A 26,961-nucleotide genomic window follows, 5' to 3' on the forward strand; every position below is an offset into this window, starting at 1 on the left:
CTTCGCCCTCCTCCTCGGGCCGAAGCCGGTGCCAATGCGCCAGGGTGGAGAGCTCTCGGCGCGGGAGGAGATGACGCAAAAGCCAGCGCTCCCCCCCAAAAAGTGTTTCTTCTGGACGAAGATGGCGGCAACTTAGCCGGGGGACTGAAGATGACCGTGGCTCTCGGGAGGCCCGGCGCACGCGACTCGGCCCCCAGGCCCGGCGCGGACGGCGCGCGCGGCCGCCGCAGGAGCCCGGCAGCGGCGTGGGCAGCGGGAGCCCCGGCGGCGGCGGCGGCAGCGCCCGCGGGCAGACCTGCGGCAGCGGCGGCGGCGGCGGCGGCGGCGGCGAGAGCGCGGGGTGGGGGGTGGGGGGGAGGGAGAGCTCTGCCGGCGGCGGCTGCCCAGGCTCTGGACCAGGGGAGAGCGAGACAGAAGTAGGAGGAGGAGGAGGAGAAGAAAGAGGCGAAGGGAAAGAAGGAGGAGGAAGAGGAGGAGGGGAGGCGCTCTGGTCGCCGTCAGTGGGCAGCCGAGACGCGGCATGCCCCGGGCAGTGGAGAGCCGGCTGGCCTCGGCAGGGCCATGGGGACCCGCGCTCTGACAATGCCGGGCTGAGAGGAGCCGCGCCAGGACCCCGCCACCTCCACCATCACCTCCTGCACCCAGCCTCCCCGCCGGCCACCAGCACCAGCCTCCTCCGCCTCTCTCTCTCTCTCTCTCTCTGTCCCTCTCTGCATTACTGTCTTCCACTCCACAGAGGATGGGGTCTGCCGAGGAGTAGGTCGGAAGCCAGTCAGCCCTTCCTCCAAAGCCTGGTAATCTTTCTGTAGGCAAAAGAAGAGAGAGAGAAAAGAGAGGGAGAGAGAGCAAAAGAGAGAGAGAGGGAGAGAGAGAGAGAGAGAGAGGGAGAGAGAAGAAACGGGAGGAGGGGATAAGGAAATTAAACCCTTTAAGTCAATGCATATTGTGGTGAGACCGGCACAGGAGCCCTCACGGTGGAGTCGGCCAGGGCTGTGCGTTCCCAAAATATGACCAGGGGTGCTTGGATGTGTCGGCAGTATGACGACGGCTTAAAAATCTGGTTGGCAGCACCCCGGGAGAACGAGAAACCGTTCACCGATTCAGAGAGGGCTCAGAAATGGCGACTGTCTCTGGCATCTCTCTTGTTTTTCACAGTCCTGCTCTCTGATCACTTGTGGTTCTGCGCCGAGGCCAAACTGACCCGGACCCGGGACAAGGAGCAGCGGCAGCAGCACCAGCAGCGGCAGCGGCAGCAGCAGCGGCAGCGGCAGCACGAGCCCGCCTGGCCGGCGCTCCTGGCCAGCATGGGGGAGTCCTCGCCCGCCTCCCAGGCACACAGACTCCTCTCCGCCTCCTCGTCCCCCACCCTGCCCCCCTCTCCGGGAGACGGCGGCGGCAAGGGCAACCGAGGCAAAAACAACCGGAGCAAGGCTCTTTTTCTGGGAAACTCTGCCAAACCCGTGTGGCGCCTGGAGACTTGTTACCCCCAGGGCGCCTCTTCGGGCCAGTGCTTCACCGTGGAGGACGCGGACGCCGTGTGCGCCAGGAACTGGAGTCGGGGGGTGGCGGCCGGGGGGGAGGAGCAGCAGGTGAGAGGGAAGCAGCAAACCACGCTCTGGAACTTGTCGGATTTTTACCTTTCGTTTTGTAATTCCTACACACTTTGGGAGTTGTTCTCGGGGTTGTCGAGTCCCAGCACTTTGAACTGTAGTCTGGATGTGGTGCTCAAGGAGGACGGCGAGATGACCACCTGCAGGCAGTGCGTCGAGGCTTACCAAGACTACGACCACCACGCTCAGGAGAAATACGAAGAGTTTGAAAGTGTGCTCCATAAATATTTACAGTCGCAGGAGTACTCGGTGAAGTCGTGTCCCGAGGACTGTAAGGTAGGAACAGTGGATTCCCCCCCCCTTTCTGCGTTTTTCTGGCCGTTTGCTTGGTTGTGGTATCTTCCAGTGTTTTTAAATATAAATATATATATATATTCCCTCCCCCGCCCCCGGGGTGGTTACCGTGGTTATAAGAGCTTGACTTCATGTTTGAGTTGGGGCTATCTGTTGGATTGCAGGTGGACTGATTTTTTGTGGGGAGGGGAATGTGGGGGGGGCATCTTGGAAGATCACGGAAGACCCTGGTCTTCTGAGATGAGAAAGCTAATGCTATTATTTGTTTCTTAGGACTATACAATTAGCTCAAACTCTGTTAGGTTTCTTAAAAACTGGAATTTGAATGTCGCTTTTTAGGAAAACAGTGATGGGGCCGCATGCTGACGATCATTAACTAAAGTCAGACTAGTCAGGAGGAGCATGTACAGTTTGGCAGATGGACTCGCACACCTGAATCCTCTCGTAATGCCGTTATTAAATTGGTTGACTAGCAGGACGATAGAAAGTTTTTTGTGGTGGTTGAAGTAGACTTAAGGAAAAGCATTTTTATCAGTTTTTACAGGCGTTGTAGTGGTTACAAAGTCTGGGGGCCTGTATTTTTCCTTGGACTTGCTTGTGAGTAATCATTCATCTGAGACCCACTGTGGGTGGCAAGTTGCAATTGGGTATCTAGTGATCCATTATCATTGTTGGTTTATTTATCAGACACCTCATGTAATTAGCTTGAATTTTCAGAATGCTCTCCGTAATTACTAACTGGCAAGTGCTTGGTGCTATGAGCTAAATTTTACTGAACTCTTTAACTTGTATTATGTTCAGCTTCTTCCTGTTGACTATATAAAGAATATAACCCTTGCTGATTGGCGAAGAAGTGTATGCAAGTTTCTTAAGAAATGACCAGTGCCACCATCGGTGCGTAGACCAATTGTCGCTATCCATGGTGCTGAAACGAGATTTGCCCAAGAATTCTGCTGAAGCTGAAGATGATGCAGTGACCTTTAAGTAGCAAAGCAGTGATGACAGACTCTCAATTAGTCTTAATGTATTGTTCTAAAGATCACTTCTTTACCAACAACAAAAGAAACATTGCTTTTCAACAGAAATAATACCCCACATCCTCTTTTTATCTCTTCTCTATTCCCCCAACCTGATACAAAACATCTGTCTCTCTGCCTCACTTGCCTTTTGTCAGGGAGACAGTGATGGGAAAGTGCAATCAAGGGAAGTATGGATCGAAGGATTTTGTGAAGTTTTGACCAAAAAACCAGCATAAGAGATACCTATTAAAAATGAACATAGAGCAAGGGCTGTATTTTAGCTTGGGCTGACTAGTTGTGCTTTTGATAATTAAGCTGATGCAGACTGATTCTGCTGTGTTAACATTCTTTAAGAGCGGAAACGAAGATCCACTTCGAAAATAGCAATGTTAAGTTCATCACATTAATGTAGAATGCAACTTCACTTAATAATTGCATCTTAAACTTTACTACTTTTTTTTTTTTTAAACCGTATAACTATATCTCACGCCTGGAAATTAGAATTAATCTTCATGGTGCAAATAATAATAGTGAATGACTAGTGTGTTTATTGCAGTTACTTATTGCGACAAGATATGTTGCACTGAAGTTGTAAAAGTGAGATTATTCAAAGGTGGAAGCTGTTTCAGTATGTTTACATCTCGAAGCTTAGTTATGAATGCTACATTGTAATAATTTAAATTTTCCTGCTTCCCTGAATGTAAACACTCATAGCAATTTCTAATAATTCCAATTTTCAAATTTTAAATATTTAGAAGATAGTCCATATTGCCGCATAGACTGCAGCATACTTTAAAATAAGCATGTCAAATAGATCTTTGTTCAAAAGTCCAAATAAATATATAATAAATGCCCTTTCCCCATGACCCGAATTAATTCTCAACTTTGTATTTATGTCATAGCCATAAGGCCTGTGTAGTGTGGGTTAAACTAATTTATAACGTTACAGACTAGCTCTGGACCATATTTTTGTATAAAGGAGTAGTTGTTAGCTTATATACACAGAAGCACATTATAAACACCCTAACTCCTTAAAAAAATCTTCACATTGAAAAATAAACACAGGCATTTGAGTTTCTCATCACCATTTCTCATTAAAGCAGATTGTATTGTTTATTTTCATTTAATAGACTTTGACCAGCAGGGTACTTCACAGCTGGTAGGCATGTGTAACAATCATGAGACATATATTTTCCTGTTTCGCAGGCACCTTTCACAAACATTAACCAGTTTGAGAGCATAGTTTGGTTTGCATAATGTACAATTTGGAAAAAAAAAAAAGGCAGTTGTAAAGTGCTTTTTTTTTTGGTGTTATGTACTATAGACTCTCAAAAAATGCTTTTATTAAAAAAAGAAATTTAAGTATCTTACAATTCTTTTTACTTAAATGTTGAACTTAAAATATTATTTTCATTTTGATTAACTACTATTGTGTGTACAAGCCACTGTCCAGAGGCACAGGTTACATCTGCAAACGTATCTCTCTTTGTATTCTACAACTTGATTTATTATTTTCAAATCATATTTTGCTTCTCCACTAAATAAATAGTCTGATCTGACTGGGCATGCCGACGCACATTTTAATGATTAATAAGACTATAAATAAGGTCAAAGCCACTATCGTAACCATTTTTCATGACCTGGATTTATGTTTTTTATATTTTTGCTCTAAAGAAAACTACTGATTTATGATCAATCGATGTTTCATTTTTGTAGGGAAACACCCAGAATTTGATCGAAACTTTAGATGCCGTTTGTTGTACAGACTAAAGAATGAATGTTTTTCTTTGGATGTGTAACTGGGTCAAACTGGTAGCTATATAGGGCATAGCCGCAAAAGTCTTTGAATAATTGCTGTTATTTATTGGTAGTGTCAGCATATACAAGGTGGATTAAAATATAAAGAGAGAAAATCAAGCAGTACTCTCAGTCTCACCCCCCCACATATAAATCATAATCCATTAAGATAATTGGCCATGCTACATTGAATACATAAGAACAGGCATACAGATAACATTTCAAACAAAAAGCACTTTAATGGGAATGATGTGAGCTATTGCCTCTATTTTCAATTCTCCATTTCCTTTTCAAAGCTTCATTTTCTATATGGCCCTCACATTGACTAAACACCGAATATTAAGTTGTTTACTATATGTAAATTTACATTGGGAAGACACTATGTCAATACCAGTGAAAATGTACTCTAGACCAGTAGTCTTTAGAATCACGTTAGAATTTCCTGGCTAGCTTTCATAAAACTGAGGCCCAGGGCTGCCCCTATCCCTACCCCAAGAAATTCTGATTCAGCTGGTCTAGGTTGCTGCGTGGTTATTGGGATCTTGTAAAGCCTCTCACATTTCTATGTGTTTCTATTGTGCAGTCAAGACTGAGAACCACTGTTGTAGTTGACGACTAACTTGGAAAGACCTTCTGTCATATGTATCTCAGTAGTATGGAATAATCCCATTTGCTCAACTGAGGAGAGTGGAATTCAGACAGACGAGTTTAAACGTGGTAAAGGCAACCAGGCATAGCCAGATGGCAGAGAAGCAAATACGTGGTAACCAGACTAAGGAAGTGATGAGAAGAGAGCTGGGTGAAAGGGTTAGAAGGGTTGCCAGAGGAGAATCCAGACAACATGAGATGGATGTGGAGAGGACTGGAGGTTTTAATGTGTAAGGATGGGTCTGCTGGCTATGGATTTTCTGCCTTCTGGTCAGGACTGAGTTACTCTACTGGTGTTCACGTAATGGGCTGAGAGCATGTGCACAAAAATCAAAGGACTGCCTTTGTGAGATGAATCAACTGTTTGTTGTCTCATTGTTTTTGCCTCTAATTTTAGCCTACAAAAATTGCTAAAATTAAGATTTTTTTTCCCGAAAGTGTATCATTGGTTTTGTGAGAAATTCTGTTGGATTTTCATAATATGTGACATGCATCTAGGGTCTGTTTTTTCTTTGTCTATTCACTTTTTTAAACCTAGGAAGTTACAAATCTTCTTTGTGTGTGTGTGGGTGGGGGGGGCGGGTGTGGCGATGAGACTTTTTTTTAAACTCACTCCTATAATTCTGTAATAACTTGTTAACAGTCATACAGTTTATCTTCAAAAACCTATATGACTGTTAACAAGTTATTACAGAATTTGTACCTTCAAAACAAACTACTAAGTAGTCACAGATTAGAACCTAATTTAGGAATTAGTTTCAAAGAAGCTTATAATTGCTCTGATTTGACGTCATTGCAACATCAGCCTTTTTTTTTTTTTTTTAACATTTTAGGTTACAAGATACTGTGAAAAATTAAAGCCAATTTTTTCTCTAATAAGAAATTAAATATGTTTTCAATCTAATAGTGAAATTTCTTTACTGAAATGTTACTCTGATTCTGTACAGCTGAAACAAGAGAAAATGTCTTTTTTTTGTGGTTATCACTGTGGTTATCACCATAACTTAAAAAAAAACCCAGTGCCATTGAGTCGATTCCAACTCAATAACTTAGGGTATCATTAATAATGATATACTGGAATGAATGAAAATACTTAATTCTGGGATGACTTGAGGTACTGTTAGATAATATCTGATTTTTCCCTTGGTAGTCTGATTCTACATTCAGTCATTTATAAAACAAAATGTTGTAGAAGCTACCACAGATGGTTAAAAAATCCTGCAAAAAGTAGAAGGTTGTTCACTTTAAATACTGTTACTGGTCTTAGCCGTACTGTATCCACACAGATAGGTGTGCACCACACAGATGGGTGAATGCAGTAATATATCCATTTTTAATCACTTCTACGGAAATACAGAGGGACTTTTTTATGTTAGTGGCTCCACCCTGTGCAAGAGGGAAAACGGGCTGTAGTCAAAACCGTGGAATTGATTACCATGTTTTTTAGTCTCTTCACCCCTCGGTTTCCGCTCCTCCTTGTAAGCGTGCCTTTTTTCTGTCACCTGGCTGTGTCCCCCAGGTCCCCAGGAAGCTGTATTTCTAGGGCCAGTGTCCCCCACGAAACTCAAGGTTCAGGATTCTTTTCTCCTGTCCCTGCACCTTAGCTCCCATCAAAACTAATCAGTTTTATGTCTTTGTCTTGCAAAACTGTCACTGACTTGGTTTATTTGAAAAGAAGATTGAACTAAGATGTAAACGGAGAAGCGTGACCATGCCTTAGCCCTTTCAGAAAACGATTTAAATCACTAGTAGAAATTTAAGTGCTGAAAGGAAGCTTTAATAGTAGCTCACAAGCTTTAGAGCTTATTAGATGTCAGGAGCTGTTCTAATTTATTAAATTCTCATGTCAACTCTCTGAGGTGGGTATTATCACCATTTTTACAGATGAGTAAGTTGAGAACATCTTAAATATCCCAAGATCCAACAGCTGCTTAGTGTTAAAGTTCGTTTCAGCACTTTTAATATATTTTCTTTTTTATTATGGGCATTTTCAAACATTTTTAAAAATGGAGAGATTAGTATAATAAACCCACAAACACCTGTCACATAGATTTAATGATTAAAAAAATTTTTTTTTGCCGTATTCGCTTATTTTATTTACTTATTTTCAAAAACTTACACATGATATGTAAGGTCATAGAACTCTGGGAATCATGAGCACCTGACTCCCAAATTGATAGATGGCCACAAATTCCAGGTTCGTCTTTTTAAAGGCCTCGGGGAGATAAAACCTAAACCAAACCTGTTGCCATCGATTAATTCCGGGTCAGCAAAAAAGAGGAAAGACCCTCAAGGAGATGGGTTGACACAGTGGCTGCAACAATGGGCTCAAGCATAACAAGGGTTGTGAGAAGGGTGCAGGAACAGGCAGTGTTTCGTTCTGTTGTACACGGGGTCGCTATGAGTGGGAACCAACAGGACGGCACCTAACAACCACCACAAGGGGAGATATGAATATGAGTAAATGGTCCGAAGATGAGCAGAACAGTTGGGCTTCTGATTTGAGTTTTAGAGCCGTTGTGGAGAAAGGACGTCTGGAAGGTTTTGGTAGGAGGAAAAAAAACCTGAAGATTTGTGATATTTCATTACACTGAGTTCCTGAGTTCAGTAAGTCACACTCATTTGTTTGTGATTTTGAAGCTAGAGATCCATTTTTATATGATTGTTTAAAAAAGGAGCTTGAGTTTTTCAGTTGAGAATTGGCCATGTATTGCCTAATATCCATAACGCTTAAAAGTCTGAATTTTTACCCCTCGTTTTTGAGAGCAAGCAGTTCAGCCTGGAGCAAAGAGCCATTCTTTTCAATTCCTTCACTATTCTGTTTCATAGTAGTTTTCCAAAGGTGGAAAAATTCACAGGTGGGCTCATCAATGACGCCTGGGTCAAACTATGAATACAACCTCTTTAAATATGGAAATGGCCATGACATCCTGCCACTCAATCTCAGACTACTTAGATGTTTGATTAATTGTACATGTGAATTGGAGGTAATTGCTGCATCATTTGGTTATAAGAATCAAATAATCTATATAACATGCTTGACACAGGCTATGGTATTTAAAAAACACTTCATTACTGGTAACTGCTGTCTACTGAGGTTATCACTGACATTATATGTGTTATAAAACCCATCTTCTATATGAAAAAACTGAGGCTTATAAAAATGAAATTATTTGCCTCTGGCCGTATAGATATGTAGGTACAGTCAAGATTTTAAGTCATGTTTGTCTATTTACAACCTCCAAGTTTTTTTTCTTTTAATTATTATACTGTACTGCTTCTCAGTCCATCATGCCTTAAATAGGTGTTTAGAGCATAGAGGTGATCAAGATAAGATCGTTGACCAAAACAATCTCACAGCCTGTTTTCAGCAAATAAACAATTATAACACAATGTGATAAGTTGGCAATTAACTGAGATCCCTGAGAACACGGAAGAGGAAGTTCCTAGAATTCCCTGATAACATCAGGAAATGCTTCTCAGAGGAGGTGATTTTTAGATCTGAGTTTTGAAGCATAGAAAAGAGTTTGTTATGCAGCAATGGAGAAAGGTTTTAAAGGCAATGGAAAAGAACTTGCAAAAGCACAAGGCTAGAAGAGAAAATGAGAATTCCACAGTGACTATGAATAAGATGTGTCCAGAACAGTAGGAAATAGCTCCGGGGAGATGTGAAGGGCCCTTTATCCCATGCCAAGGTCTTTGAATTTAGTTCTCTGTGTGATAAAATATATTGGAGAGGAATTTTAATAAAGGAAGTGACATGGAACTATTTGTTTTTCTCAAAAGTTAGCTCTGGAACAATGTGACAGTGAGTTGGAGTAGGGGGAAGTGGTGTCAAAGAGACCAATTCAGAAGCTGCTGTCCTCCTTACGAGTAAAAGTGGCCGTCTTCCAAATCAGCGCTCTGCAGCAGAACTTTCTATCACAATGTAAGTGTTTTATAATCTGTGCTGCCAATGTGGTAGCCACTAGTCGTGTGTACATTCAAAATATGGCTAGTAGGAGTGAGGACCTGAACTTTAAATTTTATTTAATTATTATTAGTTTGAATTTAAATAGCCCTATGTGGATTATTTTTTTTTTTTTAATGTGGATAGTGGAGGAGCCCTGGTGGCTATGAGCCGGAGTCAGCTCAACAGCAGTGGTTTTGTTTGTTGGTTGGTTTACGTGGATAGTAGTTACCATGTTGGACAATAAAATTCTAAACTACTTCGTTGGCTATAACTGGAGAAGAAAGGCCAGATTCTGAAGACGTTTCTGATTTCAAATTGACAGTATTTGGGAACTGATAACTATGTAGAGGGAGGATATGACTCAAGTTGTGTAAAACGTGAGAACGAGTGGATGTTAATGCTAATGAGTAGGAAATACAGGAGGAAGAATAAGTTGGGACTGAAGTTGGTGAATGAAATAAGGCATAGTTTTCAAAGATAATGGTATCAGGAGCGTTTGTCCAGTGGGCTGTGTGCCATGTGAGTGGGGAGCTGGGGTGTGAAATTCACTCTGTACCTGTGGATTTGATCCTAGAAGCTGTAGAAAGAGATGAGATAACCTAACAAGAACAACGTGGAGAGTGCCAGGCATCCTGAGGAAGATCAACGTTTAAGGTTTTGAGCGGAGAAGGAACCAGCGAAAGAGACCAAGAAGGGAACAGAGATCGAGGTCGAGGTGGAGGGAGAGGTAGAGCTTGTTGTTGTTGTGAGCTACAGTAGAGTCTGCCCTGATTCATGGCGACCTTATGAATGAAAGAAATATTCAGGAAGAAGCATTGCCTGGTCCTGTACCGTGTTCACGATCGCTGGTATGTTGGAGTCCATTGTTCTGGTTATTGGGTCAGTCCACCTTATTGAGGGTTTCCCTCTCCTTTACCGCCCCTCTACTTCACCAAGCATGATGACCTTTTCTAGCGATTGGTCTTTCCTGATGATGTATACAAAGTGAGTTAAAGTCTCACCACCCTTGCTTCTAAAGAATGCTGTGGTTGTATTTCTCCTAAGATTGATTTTTGTTTTTTTTAGCAGTCCACGGCATAGTCAGTATTCTTTGCCAACACCACGGTTTGAACGCATCAACTCTTCTTCTGTTCTTTTTTCACTGTCCAGCTTTCGGGTGCATATGAAGTGCATGAAAAGACCATAGCTCGGGTCAGACATACTTTAGTCATCCAAGTGACATCTTTGCTTTTTAGAAAGTTTTTTTTTTTTTAAAGTTTTAAAGAGTAAAGATGCTTTAAAAAGTAAAGAGGTGTTTTCAAGAAGTAAAGAGGTAGAGACAGAGAGGGAAGAGAGAGAATGAATCATGAGAATATGATAATACGAAAGGCAAAAGAAGGAATTTTAAGAAAGAAGTAGAATCAGTCAAGAGTGTTCTGTGTTCCAGAAAGGATGTAGGATGAAGGCTGGGTTACTGAATTTGGCAATTAAATCTTTGTGTTCTTCTAAGACCAGTTTGGATAGAATGATAGGAAGAGACATCAAATTGCGATGGATTAAGGAGTAAGTTGGAGCTACAGAAAGAGTAGTCAACATCACTATTAAGTTTGGCAGTGCGTAGAAGAATGGAATAAGTGGGAAGATATGAGTTTAAAGAAATAAATGTTTTATGATGAAATAAATTTTAGAATATTTGTAGCTTTTGATGTGGGACCCAGATGGGAGGGTAAAAGTAAAGCACCAGATTCAGAAGGAGATAATTATGGTACCAGATTCCAGCGAAGAGGTAATGGTATCTATCTATTGCTTAGCCTTGGGGAGGAGAAGTAGTTGTGTCTTATATACCCAGGTGTATCTCTGAGACTCTCCTTTTCTATTTATGCCTAAATGGAAACTGTGATTTACTTTCAGTATTTTAGAAAATAAACACCATTATCAACTTCAGTGTGCTTAAACGAAGTAGAAAACTCGCATTATGTTTTGTTACATTTTCAAATAATGTAAAATAATTATTGGGTCAGTACGAAATCATAAAAATTAATATATATGCATGCATTACTATAAATTATTTTCTTTCAAAATATGGTCTCCTGGGATTTGGTGGTATATTTCTAGAAGGAATTTAATTAAATATGGCTATCTCTTTCACTGGGTTCTGGGTTTATCTCTTTCAGGTTGTCTTCAAAAATAATTGATATATTTGATTAAGAAATCCAAAAATACAAATTATTTTTAGTCACCAAAGGAAAGTATAATAAAATGGCTTTTAAAAGAATGATTAAGGACAGACTGGGTTCAACTCCCCTTTACTAGTGGTATAAAACGAAATCCAAACCCATTGCCATTGAGTCTGTTTCAACTGATAGCAACCCTAGAGGACTGGGTAGAACTTCCCCGTAGAGTTTCCAGGGAGCAGTTGGTGGATTTGAACTGTCAACCTTTTGGTTAGCAGCTGATCCCTTAACTACCGTGCCACCAGGGCTCCAATAGTGGTATGGTGTTGTCCAAGTTACTTAAAATGGGGATTCTAATAGTTCTCTCATAGGATGGATGAGGGGAGGAAGTTATGAGGCTTACATGCCCAATAAATGGAAGCAATTCATCATTTTCATTTCTTCCTAATAGTATCATTTTAGAGTAAATAAAACTATATAAAATCCGTGGGAGAAATTAATAAAATTAATATAAATTCTCATGTAAGAGCTCATATAAATTTTTTGGTAAACAACACTCATTCACAAGAGTTTTATATGCGGGCTTTTAATTTGCATGGTAAAATCCCCTGATTTTTTGCATCTGTATTCCCTCAGTTTCTCTGGAAAAGTGACACTAAATTATTTAACAACTCTAGAATAAAATGGGTAGAATAAAATGGAAAATGGAAGTTCAGTTGGAGTAAAAATTTTCCCTCCCTCAAGCTTGATTGTTTTTTTCTAAGCGGTATTTCAGATTAAGTATTTAACATTTTTCTTTATGTTTTTGACTGAGTAGATCAAGTTGAATTATCCCCAGGGCACTTGAGCATTTTTTTCACAAACTTTCTTTTCGGGGAGAAACAGTAGGTAAAAAATTGTCATGAAAACCTATGGGTAGGAATAGTTTTAAAAATTTTCTGTAGTTTGTTGGACATTGCAAAGTCATGGGCTTCTGATGACCGTTGAAAAGGGTGTGGCACTTGCCCTGTGCCATAGCTGGATGGCTTTATATTTTGTTCTTGTTCCTGTTCTCTGCTTCACCCCACCTTTTCTAAGCCTGCCATTTAGTAACATTTTAGTAGATTTATTGGTCAGGGGAGTGGGGGAGGGAGGGCAGTAACAAATGGCCCTGGCACTGACCTAGAGGTAGCAGACCGGGACAAAGTGTCAGTGAGGCAGACGTGGCAAGTGCCTAGAGATAGACATCTGAGTGGGGTAGAGAAAAGACCTGTAAGCCAGGCTCTACAAGTTAAAGTATGATTATCCCAAGAGAAGACAGAGGGAGACACAGTTTTTTTAACTCGATAAAAATTGTCACGTAGGAGAGACGTCTTCCTCTCCAACATCTTTGTAGCACTAAATGGAGTCCAGGTGGCACAGTAGTTAAGAGCTATAGCTGCTAACCAAAAGGTTGGCAGTTCAAATCTATCAGCCTCTCCTTGAAAACCCTGTGGAGCAGTTCTAACTCTCTAAGAGTCAGAATCGACTCGACAGCAACGGGTTTGTTTGTTTGTTTTTGGTTATAATGAGGGCCTGTGTATAGGCTTCCTTAGCAAGCAGACGTTTGCTTCACATAACGGAGGGTGGTCTTTTAGAAGGGCCATAGCTCACCCACGATAGAATGGGTTGTAAAGTGAAATCAGGAACGCGTTGCCATAAAAAAAAAAAAATAGAAGATGTAAAAACAGGATGGGAGCTGTCTGCCATGAAGTTTCAGGTTAGACCACATGATTTTTAATATTCTCTCCACATCCTTTGGCATAAAATGAGGTACCCAAAAGTAACTTTGTGCAGTAAGATCATACTTATTGCCAACACCACTCAAAGGTAAAATTCCATTACACACAAAATGTAACAATTTTCTTATCCTAACACCTTAGCCATAGCAATAGTACTTTGCTTTTAAAAGGGGAAGTCTTGACATCAAATAACCTAAAAAACTTTAAATTATTTCTCTGGTTCCTAGTCATGTTATAATCAATCTGAATAATAATAAAATAATCAATTATGTGTGCTTGTTCCGGAGGTAGAGGGAAACTAATTTAGGCTAATCTATAAATGTATATATATATATTTTTTTGGTTGTTGCTGATATCAAGAATAAATATACTTTATTCTCTTCTGATCACAGACACATCAGTCACTGTTACAAATGCTCAAACAACCCTCTTGAGCAAAGCAGGACTCAAAAATATGGTGGGACTTGAAAAGAAACGGTTCATATTAGCTTTCTCCATTGGTTTCGTAGCACTTCTTTTCACCTGTTCATTCATCCCTATATCCAGGTTTTGGAGAGAATTTCAATAGGATTGAAGTCACTGTATCAAAATCCCTACTCTCATGGGATAGCACCCATTAAGCTAATAACTTTAGCATTCTTAGCTTATTCAGTAGTCCAACTGTGTGGGCAAAATTAGCTGTCTCTGGCAAATGGCATAACTAAGGCTTAGAGAAGTTAAACATGTCAGAGTTGTCACAGATAAGTGTGGCATGGGCAGAATTTAAAGCTAGGCATGTTTAACTGATAATCTCATGGGTGTGACTTTAACTCTTATATTATACTGCACACAATGGCACAAATATTTACCTGTGTCTTTTTTTTTCTTGAAGAAGTGGGTGGGTAACGGGGGAATGGATAGAATGCAAAATTCTTCAATATGTAAAGCAAAATGTAACTTGCTTCATCCAATTTTGTTTTTGTTGTTGTAGCAGCAGCTTGTTGTTAAGGAAAGAGCTTGGGTCTAAAAGCCTGAAAGGCGTAGATTCAAACAGGGGTTTCACCAGTTGCTGTAAAATTGGAGTGCTCATATTCAGTTTGGAGCCCTGGTGGCACAGTGATTAAGAGCTTGGCTGCTAACCACAAGGTACATGGTTCGAGTCCACCAGGTGCTCCTTGGAAACCCTATGGGGCAGTTCTACTCTGTCCTATAGGGTCTCTGTGAGTCAGAACCGACCTGACAGCAACGAGTTGATACTCAGTTTGAGGAGTCACTGTGAAAAAGAAGCGACTAGGTGTATAATTGTGTAGGTAGGATAAAAAAAGAAGAAATAACTGTGTGATAAAGTGCTGGTTGTCTTCCTATCACTCAAGTTTCCAAGCTTTTCAGACAAGAGGCAACCTTGTCCCACTGCACTGTGACAACGCTCTTCTCTCCCTATTGTTTAGATACCAAGTTGGTGGGTGATACTGACGATTTTATCCGTGTAGTGCCAGTAATTTGTTTTTAATCAAAGTTGTCCTTCTAGTTTATATCAACTTCCTGACAGATAATTTAAATTTAAAAGGCACTGGTGATCTGTTTAATCCTGGAAACTATACTGACCCTAGATAAACTGTCAGAGTCTGTCTGAAGAGAAACAAATGTTTTTTCAGAAGGTCAACCTGAATCTCAGAGCTTCTAAAAACAGGATTTCTCCTACCTATAGAGAAGGACGTCATGCTTGGGAAAGTACTGGGTCAGCGGAAAAGAAGAAAACCCTTGACGAGATGGATTGACACAGCGGCTGCAACAATGGGCTCAACCATAACAATGGTTGGGAGGATGGTGAAGGACAGGGCAGTGTTTCATTCTGTTGTGCATAGGGTCGCTGTGAGTCGGAACTGACCCAGTGGCACCTAACAACAGCATAGTGAAAACTAGAGCTTGCTATGGGACATCAGTCAAGGTAAGAAGTTGTAGGGCGTGTGTGCTTTCTGTGGCAACGGCTTTGTGCTGACGTCCAAGTGAGGAAACAAACTGCCGGTGATCTTGCTTTTGCTGAAACGGTGAACCCCTACGTCTGAGCTGCTTTGGGGAAGCTTGGCAAATTCTGACAGGTCTCAGATATATTCTGTCTGTCCCATGATGTTTCTAAATATATATTGAATTTTTCAAAATCACTAAAAAAATGAATCCTTTCATATCATTTCAGCTTAGGCTTTTGAAATGTTCATTTTTATTCCACGTGTCTGAAAATTCTGTTAAAGCTGAGCAAATTCAAGTTGGAGTAAATAAAACCCTTGTCAGCAAAGTTTGGCTTAATTGACTAATAACTGGATGGTTTGTCATTTTAAGCCGACACAGTTGTCAGCTGCTTGTCAGTGGACTTGATGTACCCATTCAGTTAATTGGTTCTTAAAGGTGATTAAAATAATTGACCCAATCTTTAGATATTTTGGTATTTTGTTGTCCTTTAGACCTAATGGGCCAATCACGTATATACTCTTCACCACCATGGAGTAAAGAGGCTATTTATTTATTCTCTGGCAAAGGCAAGTAAAAATAAAAGAATACACGTTACCTTTTTTTGTTTGTTTAGTCCTTGGAAATTTTCTCATTTCCAAATGATTTTAGAATCTCAGAAAAATTAGGAAAGTCCATTGATACTTGCCAGTCCCAATTCTTCAATTTACGTTTCATATATGATATTAAGAACTTGAACTGTTCATAGTAAAATCTAAACTATTTCCTTAAACCCCTAGGGATTAATCTTTAATGTTCCTCAATTATTTCATAAAGGTAAAGATTGAAAAATGCCCCTGACTGCACGAGTAGTTCTCAATATAGATGCTTAGCCAGAATTTGCCCAATTTACACAGCCCAAAAAACAGCCCTGAAGACGTACTTGGCAGAGTTAACCGTCATTCCATTTCACTCCTGTTTATTGAATTTTCCTAACTCTCTTTTTGGCTGTGTCCACAAATACAAAGAAAAGAAGGAAAAGGAAGACTAATAAATATCTACAATCAATTAAGACATGCAAATTTACGGAGATTTGAAACATTCTTTCTTCATCAATGTTTTTTGGCTGATGGTCTTGGTCAGAAATAAGGGACATTATATACGAAACAAATGGGCAACACCTGTCCAAAAGCAAAGTTGAGAAGGCAGGAAGGGACAGGAAAACTGGGCAAAAGGATACGGGAAAACTGGGCAAAAGGATACAGGAAACCTGGGGTGAAAAAGGGAAAAGTGCTGTAATGTTACAGGGATTGCAACCAATGTCAGAAAACAATGTGTGTATAAAGATTTGAATGAGAAACTAATCTACACTGTAAACTTTTGCCTAAAGCACAATGAAATTTAAAAAAGAAAAAAAAGAACTAAGGTGCAGCACTGATGGGAGATGAGGCTTTGTTGTGTGTTATACTTTAGTGAGATGGGTACTTGATGTTCTCATAGTATCCACTTGGAAATGCAAAAGTCGAGCCTGCATTTCTTTCACAGCTTGACAATATTAATAATATTACAACACAGTGGCTATAGACACTACCCAGCACTCAGTAATTTCTTTTTTCTTCCCGCCCATCCCTGTGTCAAGACTAGAATAGATGCGTTGTAGGAAAGCTCACGTGTGGTAGATATAGTTTAGGGGGAAAAAATCACGTATTTATCCAAATATATTAATTTACCTTAATGGCCTGGCATATGAAATACATGGAACAAGATGAAGTAGCTGAAACGATGGTGCAGATGCAACAGGGAGAACACAAAATGATATTTGAGTGTTCCCATTTCCTGCCCTTGACCGATGATGACAATTTTCTCTTGTCAGTGTAACTCTGTCTCCATTCTGGGTTATTTTGTGTGACCCTGGACCTATTCTTATTCTATTGTGATTTTTTATGATTCATTTAGTGTGGTAAATTATTAAAGGGAATTTTCCAAGGGGCCGCTGAGTGGAGTTCCTCTGAATTCTACAAGAAATGACGAAGAGCCGTCCTTTGGGCTGGGGGTGTTTGTTGTGGAGGGAGCAGGTGGGTCAGTGGGGTCACACACTGTCAGCGATGAACAGACTGCAGCCACGTTCTGGAAAGGCTCACAGTGGTTCTTTGCAAAGGATATGGCGATTGTCGGCCAGGTGCATTAAAGGAGCTGCATAAAGAACATTTTACTAGCTTGATTTGTGATCATTGCCTCTGAGAAGCCATTTTGCCATATAATTTGGTGTACTAACGGAAAGAAACATATTATGGTCTTTTAAAAAATAGATCTTTAGTGGAAACTGTTCTTGGATAATGTGAGCACTGTTATTACATAGCAGTGGTAATTTAGATACTGAGATTGGAGATATCCAACAGGGCACCGAGTTAAGAAAGGAATAACTAATGAGGCATTTCATCATGTGTGACTCATACGTTGACATTAAAAATATACAAAGCTCATAAATAAACAGTAACTATTAAAGCAAGAGAAGGAAGACATCTGAGGGAAAACACGGGAGAATATTTGTTTTTCTCTTTTTAGACTCATGCTAATGAGAACAAGGGTTAAAGGGCATTTAAGGCTCTTTGTCTGAAATCTCTTTTGGTCATGATCTGTTATGGAAAAAAATTTCATTCACACATGTTCCTTTTCAGTGGTCTCATTTCAACCTACAGGTAAACATTAGATTTTACTCAGAGCCTTGAAATCAGGACCGGGTTACACCTCCAAGCCCAAGTTGTCCCTCTCGCTTGCCTATGGAAAGTTCATTGTTTCCCTCTTAAAATACAGTAGGCTCTGAGTCAGATGATTACAAAATACCAATTTTATAAAATATGGTGTTTGATGTCTTTGCTGCTGAACAGCACAGCTTTTTTATATAGGAAATATAAACACACTATTTTATTTGTACATGCTTCTTTATGGCTAATTATGGGTTTGAAAAGTAATAAACAGCAGTGTAATTACACCAAAGCTAGCAGTTGGGATGTGTTAACTCCTTAGTCTGGCCATTTAAAAAAAGAAATAACAATTCATTTGTGAACCTTTTCCCAGAAGCAGTTTTTTTTTTTTTTTGGTAAGCCAGTGTTGTCTTCCAAATTTAGAAGACTTTAAAAATAAATATATCACTATTTGGTTCGACTGATCACCTCATGAGTTGTAAGAAATTGGAAAGATATAGGAAACCCTGGTGATGTAGTAGTTAAGAGCTGCGGCTGCTAACCAAAAGGTTGGCAGTTTGAATCTACCAGGCGCTCCTTGGAATCTCTATGGGGAGGTTCTACGATGTCCTATAGGGTTGCTATGAGTTGGAATCGACTCGATGGCAACAGGTTTGGAAAGACATAACCTTACCATGTGGGGAACTAAAATTAGGAAGAGATTAAAACAGAGAACATTCCACTCAACAGAAAAGAGCAAGAAAGGCTGACAGCATAATAGCAACTCATTTGATTAATTCAAGCCTTGGGATGAAAGTTGTAGATTTTTTTTATTCACTACAAAATCCTGTTTGGATAATTTAACATGCATGTTGAAAGCGGCAAAATTATTATATCAGCTGAGAAATCATGTGTACAGGTTAAATAATTCCAAAAATTCAAATCATATTCAAATGTTTAAAAATATCACTTTCCAAACGTTATCTATACTGTGGAATGGGATAGAGTATTACATTCCTAATGGTCATTCAGGAAAATCTGTTACTCATGTAGAAACAAATATAAATAACTAATGTGAATGCTTTGATAAGATGATTTGAAGATAGTTTGATACCAGTCAACAACTCAAATATGTGGAAAATGAGTAAGAGAAATTTATTTCTTTTTGTAAATATAAGTGATTTAACTACATTTAACTTTTAAACTTTAATTTGACTTAGGGAAAGTCAACAAAGTTATGCCCAAAGGTGGAGGGAAGTTTTCTTCTCTGGCAAGATAGTAATTAACAATTAGCACTTAGTGTTGGTGCCAGGCCAATTTATTTAATTCTGTGAAGTTCTACAGCTACCCCATTTTGCAGATAAGAAAACTAAGGCTTAGGGCCCAGGGCTCTTAAAAAGGCTCTTAACATCCATTTTACATTAGTTTTCTATCACTATGGTATAAAACCAGTGCTGACTTTCAAAGAGTATAGATTATTGAGAAAGGAAGAAAGTAAGAAATCACTGTAAATATTAGCTTTAAGACAATTCCAGCAATGCTTGCAGTTAATTTACATGATAAAGCTATAAAATACGCTGGGTGATTATAGACCCCAAAACCAAACCAAACCCACTGACGACGAGTCAATTCTGATTCATAGCGACCAGCCAGTCCATTTGTTTCTCCTGTGAGGTTTTGAGAATATTCTTAAAGATAGAGCTATTCATTTTTGTCTAATCACGTGTAAAACAAACAGAAAGAAAAAGAAAAAAATCAACAAAAACAAATGAGCTTCTGTTGGTTGTAAAGTATGGCTGCAGATTCTCTGATATTCCTCCAACTGAGAGGACGCAAGCATGCCTCCCTTTAAATCTGGGCATGGTTGAGACTGCCTCACCCAGAAGAATGGGGCAGAAGAGATGCTCTGTGGCTCCAAGGTAGGTGATAAAAAGGCTATGCAGTTTTTATCTTGTTCGCTGGAACATGTTTTCTTGAAGCTTTGAGCTGTCATGTGAGAACCTCAATTAACCCAAGACCGCTATGCTGTGAGCAAGCCCAACCACATAGAAAAGCCATGGGTAGGTGTTTACAAGAACAGCCTTTGTTAAGCCCAGACTTTGAGTCCTCACAGGCCAGGTACTAGATATGTGAGTTGAAAAACCTCCAGATAATTCCAGTCCTTCTCACTTAAGTCACCTCGAGCCATTCAAATCTTTCCAGCCAAAACCCCAGTGGTTTTTTTTTTTTTTAAATGAATTTAAATTATGTTAGTCCAACAAGAATAGAAAATACCAGATTAGGTTAAGGGGAGGGAGATAAGATTGAAAGCTATGAAACTTAGACAATCAAAAGTGGTTCGGTTCTGGGATAGACTTTGAATTTTATTTTTTCTTTTTATCAAACATGTTTTGTTTGTAGAAACTTTTCTTTTGAACATTTTGTTGTACTTTTGGTGAAAGTTTATTTAGTAAACTAGTTTCCGCTTCAATAATTCATATACAAATTGTTCCGGGACATTGGTTGCAATCCCGGCAATGTGTCAACACTTTCCCCGTTACTACCCTGAGTTCCCTATTTCTATTTATCTGTTTTTCCTGTCCCTCCCTGCCTTCCCATCTTTGCTTTTGGCATATGTTATCCTTTTGGTGTCATCTAGATGGTTGTTCTAAGGAGCACATTCCTCATGTGGGTCCTGTCTATTCTTTGGCTGAAAGGTGCTCTCTGGGAGTGGCTTCAGTTCCTCATTAGAGGGGTGTCTTAGGACTAGAGTGTTGGTGGTTCCATTGGTTTCTATCAAACTTATAAGCCTGGTCTTTTTTATGAATTTGAGTTTTGTTCTACATTTTTCTCCCTTTCTAACCCCGGGATCTTCTACTGTGTTCCTGGTCAGAGTATTCAGTAGCCGGACACCATCTAGTTCTTCTGGCCTCAGGCTATTGCAGGCTGTGGTTCATGTGGGCTGTTAGCCTTTTAGACTAATTGACTCCCTGAGTCTTTGGTTTTCTTCATCCTCCTTTGCTCCAGAATGGAAGAGACAAATAGTTGTATCTTAGATGGCTGCTTGCAAAACCCCCATGTATTTTGGAGGAGAGAAAAGCTGCTTTCAACGTGCATTATCTGCATTTCTGATCTATAGAACCCTAAAACATAATAAAAGCAGTTGTTGTTTTAAACCACTCAGTTTTTGGGTGGTTTGTGACTCAGCTATAGATAACTGGGCTAGTGCTCATTAATAGTTTGTTGAATGATTCTCCATTATGTGAAAGGTAGCACTGAGTAAAATTAATGAAAATTGAAATAAAACAAACCTGTGTAGACTCGTATCTTTTATTGAATTTTTCCCCTCTCTGGATATTAATGTTGACAGGTAGTTTCTTGAAGCTGTTATTATGGCATTTCCCCCTGCCAGCTCATTTAAGTCATTCAGTAGCCATTATTCATAGAGCCACTCCTGTCTATAATTCATCATCTGAGGAGTTAAGAGATATGTAAAATGTTAATAAGACACAATGCCTAGAATCAGGTTGTGTACTGTATAACAGAAAAGATACAGTTTGAGGCTGAATGTGAACAGTGCCATGGAAAGATAGAGCGCGATGGAAATTTGGGGGAGACGTATTTCTTGCTTCTCTTATTGGATTATACTAACATGTTTTATTCTGTGTCCATACGGAACAAGTAAAACAGAAACTATGAGTCCAAATAATTCAGGCATCAAAATGTATCTGTTGAACTTTTGAGCAAAAAGTAATTTTAAAGTTGCCTTATCTGGAAGTTCGGAGCCCTGGAGGCGCAGTGGTTAAGAGCTTGGCTGCTAACCAAAAGGTCAGCAGTTCAGATCCACCACCTGCTCCTTGGAAACCCTATGGGGCAATTCTACTCTGTCTTATAGGGTCGCTGTGAGTCAGAATTGACTCATGGCAACAGGTTTTTTTTTTTTTAAATCTGGAAATGCAATTTAAATCCTCACATCTTGATTTTTTTTAAAAAAATAAGAAATCAAGTGAAATAGTCCTCTTGAAATCACATCATTTACTCTGCATCGAGAACGTGAAACGTTTTCAAGTGGGCAATTATTGTGATATTCCCTTCCAGTCACAAAGTTTCTGTTGCCTTTTAGGAGAATATAGTTGTGTTTTCACACCTATGTTATAATCGTCACCTCTTTGATCATAAAACTCCCAACCATGTCTTTTGACTACTGTAAAGAATATTTGTACATCTGAGGTGCTTCAATTTATTTTAAATATTTTCTGAATTAAAGGCTAATATTCATGGAAATCACCAAAGAAAATTGGGATATGGTGTAATTGGGAGCATGCAGGAAAGCACTGATCATTTTCCTCAGTGACTGAGTAGAATTTTTATTCAACAGAGGTGTTGCCATTTTTTACTGGTAATTCCAAAAATGAAGTAATGGTATGTTCCATTTCTTTTTGAATTTTAGATCAAGGTGCGGCAGCTGCAGTTTGTTTTTATGCTTCAAAAAAAAAAAAAGTAAGGACTATCATTGTGTGGTTGCGTAACAAAACACTACAAATTAAACAGGTCATCGTCGTTGTCGTTAGTTGCCGTGGAGTGGATTTCGACTCGTGGCCACACCATGTGTGCAGAGTAGACCTGCTCCATGAGTTTCTCAAGGCTGCGAACTTTCAGAAGCATGGGTTTGGACCGCGCCGACCTTTGGGTCAGTAGTCCAGCATCGAGCCATGTGCGCCTCCCAGGGACTCCCACTTAATGGCAGATTAACCTGTTAAACCTGTTGCCATCGAGTTGATTCTGACTCACAGCGACCCTATAGGACAGAGTAGAACTGCCCCATAGGATTTCCAGGGAGCACCGGGTGGTTTTGAATTGCTGACCTTTTTGGTTAGCAGCCGAACTCTTAACCACTATACCACCACGTTAATTGTGTCAGTCTCTGTGTGTCAGAAATGTGGACACAGTTTAGCTACTTCCTCAGCAAGCTACAAACAAGATGCCAGCCAGAGCCATGGGCTTATCTGAGGCTCTGCTCAGGAAGGTCAGCTTCCATGCCCACGTGGATGTTGGCAGAATTCAGTTCCCAGTAAGCCTTCAGGTTGAGGGTCTCTGTTTCTTACTGACTGCCTGAGGCTGCCCTCAGTTCTTTGCCATGTGGTCCTACCTAGAGTAGCTCACAACCTGCCAGCTTGCTTCTTTAAAGCCAGCAAGGGAGAGAGAGACTCTCAGCAAGACAGATGTTACAGTTGTCTGTAATGTAATCTCAGAAGTGACATCCTCTCCCCTTTGCCATTTTGGTTAGAAGCAATTCACAGGTCCTGACCACATTCAAGGGGAGGGACTCACACAAGGGCTTGAATGTCAGGAGGCAGGGATCATGGATGCCACCTCAGAGTCAGGTCACACGTCTGTTACTTCTGAAGGTCCCTCAAACATATTATTTTGTAGATAATCAGAGACTATTTTAAATGTGTTTTCAGTCATCTAACGCAAGATACATGTCCATTCTTATTTTAGTGTTGTCACTAAATCAAGAACTACATGAACAATATTTAATTATTATAAATGCAGGAGACCGTTGACATCATTAAGTGCGCATTTGTTTTATTGCTGGGACATAGCTAAATACAATTTGTTAGGTGTGATTATTTGTAGGGAAAATGGGACTTTAATTAATGAAATTGAAAATGATGGTTTCCAGACTTCCTTCTATCTGCCAAAATTGTTTCTGTGTAAAAGAAATTCTAAGGTTTGCCTTGAAACTTTTTTTTTTTAAGTTACAAAATTTGCTATATGGGATAATAAATGCCATGTAATTGCTTTAGTAGAACACAGTTTGTGTCTTAAGAATGCATATTGGGGTAAATTAATGAAATCTTTACAACCTGTAGTTTCTAAGTGACTTATAACTCTGATAATAAGATCGACTTATTTAGATCAATACACTAACCACGTATGCCTATTTAGTCATCCATAGAAATCTCATTTGTCTGGCATGCTGCCCATACTGTGAAATTCAGATTAAGGGTTTCAGCAATGGGATTTGAAATAAGCATGAAGGCACTTTAGGGCAACCGCCTTTTGAATAGAGTTCTGGAATTTCCCTTTCTTCACACACTCTGGCCCTACTAGTAGAATTACTTCTTTTATTACCAATTCTAGAATGCCAGAAATTCTTCCAGGAGCCAAAGTCATTGATTTTCATTACACTACAAACCCTAAGCCTGTTCGTATATATTTATTCTTAAGGAAAAAATGTTTTCCAAATATCCCTGGAGTAGGAACGAGAGTAATGGAGTAGAGTTGAGAAGTCAGACCAAAAACTCAAAACCCATTGCCATTAAATCGATTCTGACTCATAGCGACCCTGTAGGACAGAGCAGAACTGCCCCATAGGGTTTCCAAGGAGGGGCTGATGGATTTGAACTGCTGACCTTTTGGTTAGCAGCCAAGCTTTTAACCACTATGCCACCAGAGCTCTGAGAATTCAAGAGTGTATCAATCCAGATGGATCAGGTTATGCAAATGTAATAAACAACCCCCAAATCTCAGTGGCTTACAACAATGGCACCAACCAAAGATTTCTTTCTTGCTAACGTTATATACCTGTTGTGGGTTGCCTATGGAGCTGTTGCGCTTTGTCTCTCTAGGATTCAGGCTAACAGACCAATGCCTGCCTTCAACATTATAGCCCCACTGGCAGAAGGAGAAGAGATATGGTGCCATATGCTGGCTCTTAAAAGTACTGCCCAAAAGTGATTTATGACCCTTACAGCTATATTTCATTGAAACAAGTCACAAAGTCGCTTCTGTGTTTGGCAGAGCAGGAGGAGAACTAGAGTGTTTGGCAAGCTGTGATACGATCTACCGTGGAGGGCAAGGATAAAGTGCAGAGAATCTGGGTTCAGTGAAGATATATTTCGTATTTCAGCATTTTGTCTATGATCAGTGATGCTTTATTCTAGAAGGGAAATATCCAGGATTCTAAGTATTATTAATCCTTGCACTGTACTTGAAACATAATTGTTCACTAAATATTTGTCCAATAGACATTTTTCATAAAATGTCATTTAAAAAGCTAGTTTTAATTCCATAAACATTAAAAAAAAAAAGAGATCAGGTGGCTAAAAATGCTATGACTCTCAGAATAACCTACCCTTAACGAATACTCTCTAGGAAATCAAGTACAGTTCAGCTCTGGTCTTTTCTGTGTGGCTTTTAGATAAAGTCATGCTGGATCACAATGTCATAATCGTGTCTGAATTGAGAAAAAAGGAGTTAAACAAACCTATCTCTTCCTTTGAAGTTGCATTCATTCTACTGTCAAACCATCAGGAGTTGTTGGATTTCTTCAAATCAAAGCATGATTCATATAATTACTGTATTATGATTAGCTTTATTAAGGACTGGAGGTATTTTAATGGTTTGTGACAAATGAAAAGAAGATGAAGTGTGAAGAACTCATCTGCAGTGAGAACTGCCGAATACTGAATTTAGCTGTAGTTAGCATTGAATATTCTTGTCATAAGATTAAATCTAGAGGCAAGACATTTTGTTCCTTAAAACTCTATTGAAATATATTTTAAGAATGACCTACATGGTAATAAATTTTCAAATTCGTATTGCATATTGCAAAAAAAAAAAAACAAAAACTCTGGCATAATGATTTGCCTTTTCCGTTTAAATACAATAAGGAACAGGCATTGGTGTTTAAAATAATAGACATTAATAGTCACCCTTATCCAGTTTCTAAAGGAACCTCATTTTTGAAGTGTTTTCAGAATAGTTTATTAGACTCATGATTTAACTTAAAAATTCTCTTTTCTAATATTTATGAATGGAAATAATTTTATTATTACTGGTTTTCTTCTGTTGGTTTCATAAAATTCTCTTCAAAATTATATCTTATTTATGGCTGCTAACAACTTGCTACTCAATAAAAATCAATAGATAATTCTAATTTTCATTCGAAAATATTAATGGAGAGAATTTTCAGTTAAAATTTTATTCTAGTGAACTATTCTTAGAACGCTTCAGAGATTCCTTTAGAAATTAGGTAAGAGAGGAGTGAGTATTAGTATATATTATTTTATACAACTAGTTCACGTCAGGTTTAGTTAGGCAGACAGTAAGGCCAAGCATGTTTTGATGCTTCAGTATTTGAGTGGAATTCGTCAATGGGACATACTTTTACAGCGTCTTGACTCTTTACAAGCAATAGCAGTATCTGAATATTTAGTTAATATATGATTTCTTTAGTACACTACTACTTCTGTCCAAACATCTTTAAAATGTTATTTAGTTTATTCTCAATTAATTTTAGGGCTTGATTGCATTTACAAATGGCTTATTTTTCTACTTGCTCCTGTTTCTGTAACTGACTTTAGGCCAATATGACGTCTGTCCCAGGGAAGGCAGCAAAGAGGTCTTCCACGTGCGTGTTAGAAGCTTTAGGAGGGTGTATCTGATATTAAACAAAGCTGAAACAAGGAAGTGCGGTGATCTGTTTAGTTCACCTGTGAATTCATCTATTTTTTACCAACGGAACTACTTGGGAACTTGATCAAATGTCAAGTCTGATTCTGTAGGTCTGGGTGGGGCCTGAGATTCTGTGTTCCCAACAAGTTTCCAGGTGATGACCGTGTGCTGGTACAAGAAATAGACCATGCTTTGAGTTGTGAGCGTGTGGCACTTGAGGTAGTCATACCAATGAGCCTTGCTTAGATGCAGCCTGCCTTCATTTTAACAGAGCCCTGGTGTTTATGATTTAACATTCAGAGTTTGAAGTCCATTACCTGTAGATTTAATTTGTCATATTGCTGAGGCATAATCCTGGGTTGTACACTATGAGAATAAGTCCTTCATCAATTAAGCAAATATATAATGATATCTTACCATGCGCTTAGGCATTCTGTTAGGGGGCTGGATGGTAAGGACAAACGAGATTCAGAAAAGTAATTGCAAAACAGTGTGATTATTGCAACTACAGTGGAAGCTCAAGGATTATGGGGGATGTAGAAAGGCTATCATACTCAGAGGAACTGAGTGTCTAAGCTGAAACCTAAAGGCAGCCAGCAGAGTTGGCGGAGAAAGGAGAGAGGCAAGGGACAGAGAGGAGGAGAGTCCTAGATCCCTTGCTGCTCAAAGTGTGGCCCTA

General features: G+C 39.6%; 1 protein-coding gene across 2 annotated transcripts in view; it reads left to right on the forward strand.

Annotated features, from left to right (window-relative positions):
• The first annotated feature begins 395 nt into the window (after nt 1–395).
• The window catches only part of NALF1 (NALCN channel auxiliary factor 1), a 706,508-nt gene continuing 679,942 nt past the window's right edge, over nt 396–26,961 (forward strand). For both annotated transcript variants that reach the window (XM_003413975.4, XM_010594009.3), the window contains exon 1: nt 396–1,886. In XM_003413975.4, coding sequence (XP_003414023.1) covers nt 1,008–1,886 — 879 coding nt within the window. In that variant the 5' untranslated portion in view covers nt 396–1,007. The remainder of the gene's footprint in view (nt 1,887–26,961) is intronic.

Source organism: Loxodonta africana, chromosome 23 (genome assembly GCF_030014295.1).
Source record: "Loxodonta africana isolate mLoxAfr1 chromosome 23, mLoxAfr1.hap2, whole genome shotgun sequence".
Taxonomy (NCBI): domain Eukaryota; kingdom Metazoa; phylum Chordata; class Mammalia; order Proboscidea; family Elephantidae; genus Loxodonta; species Loxodonta africana.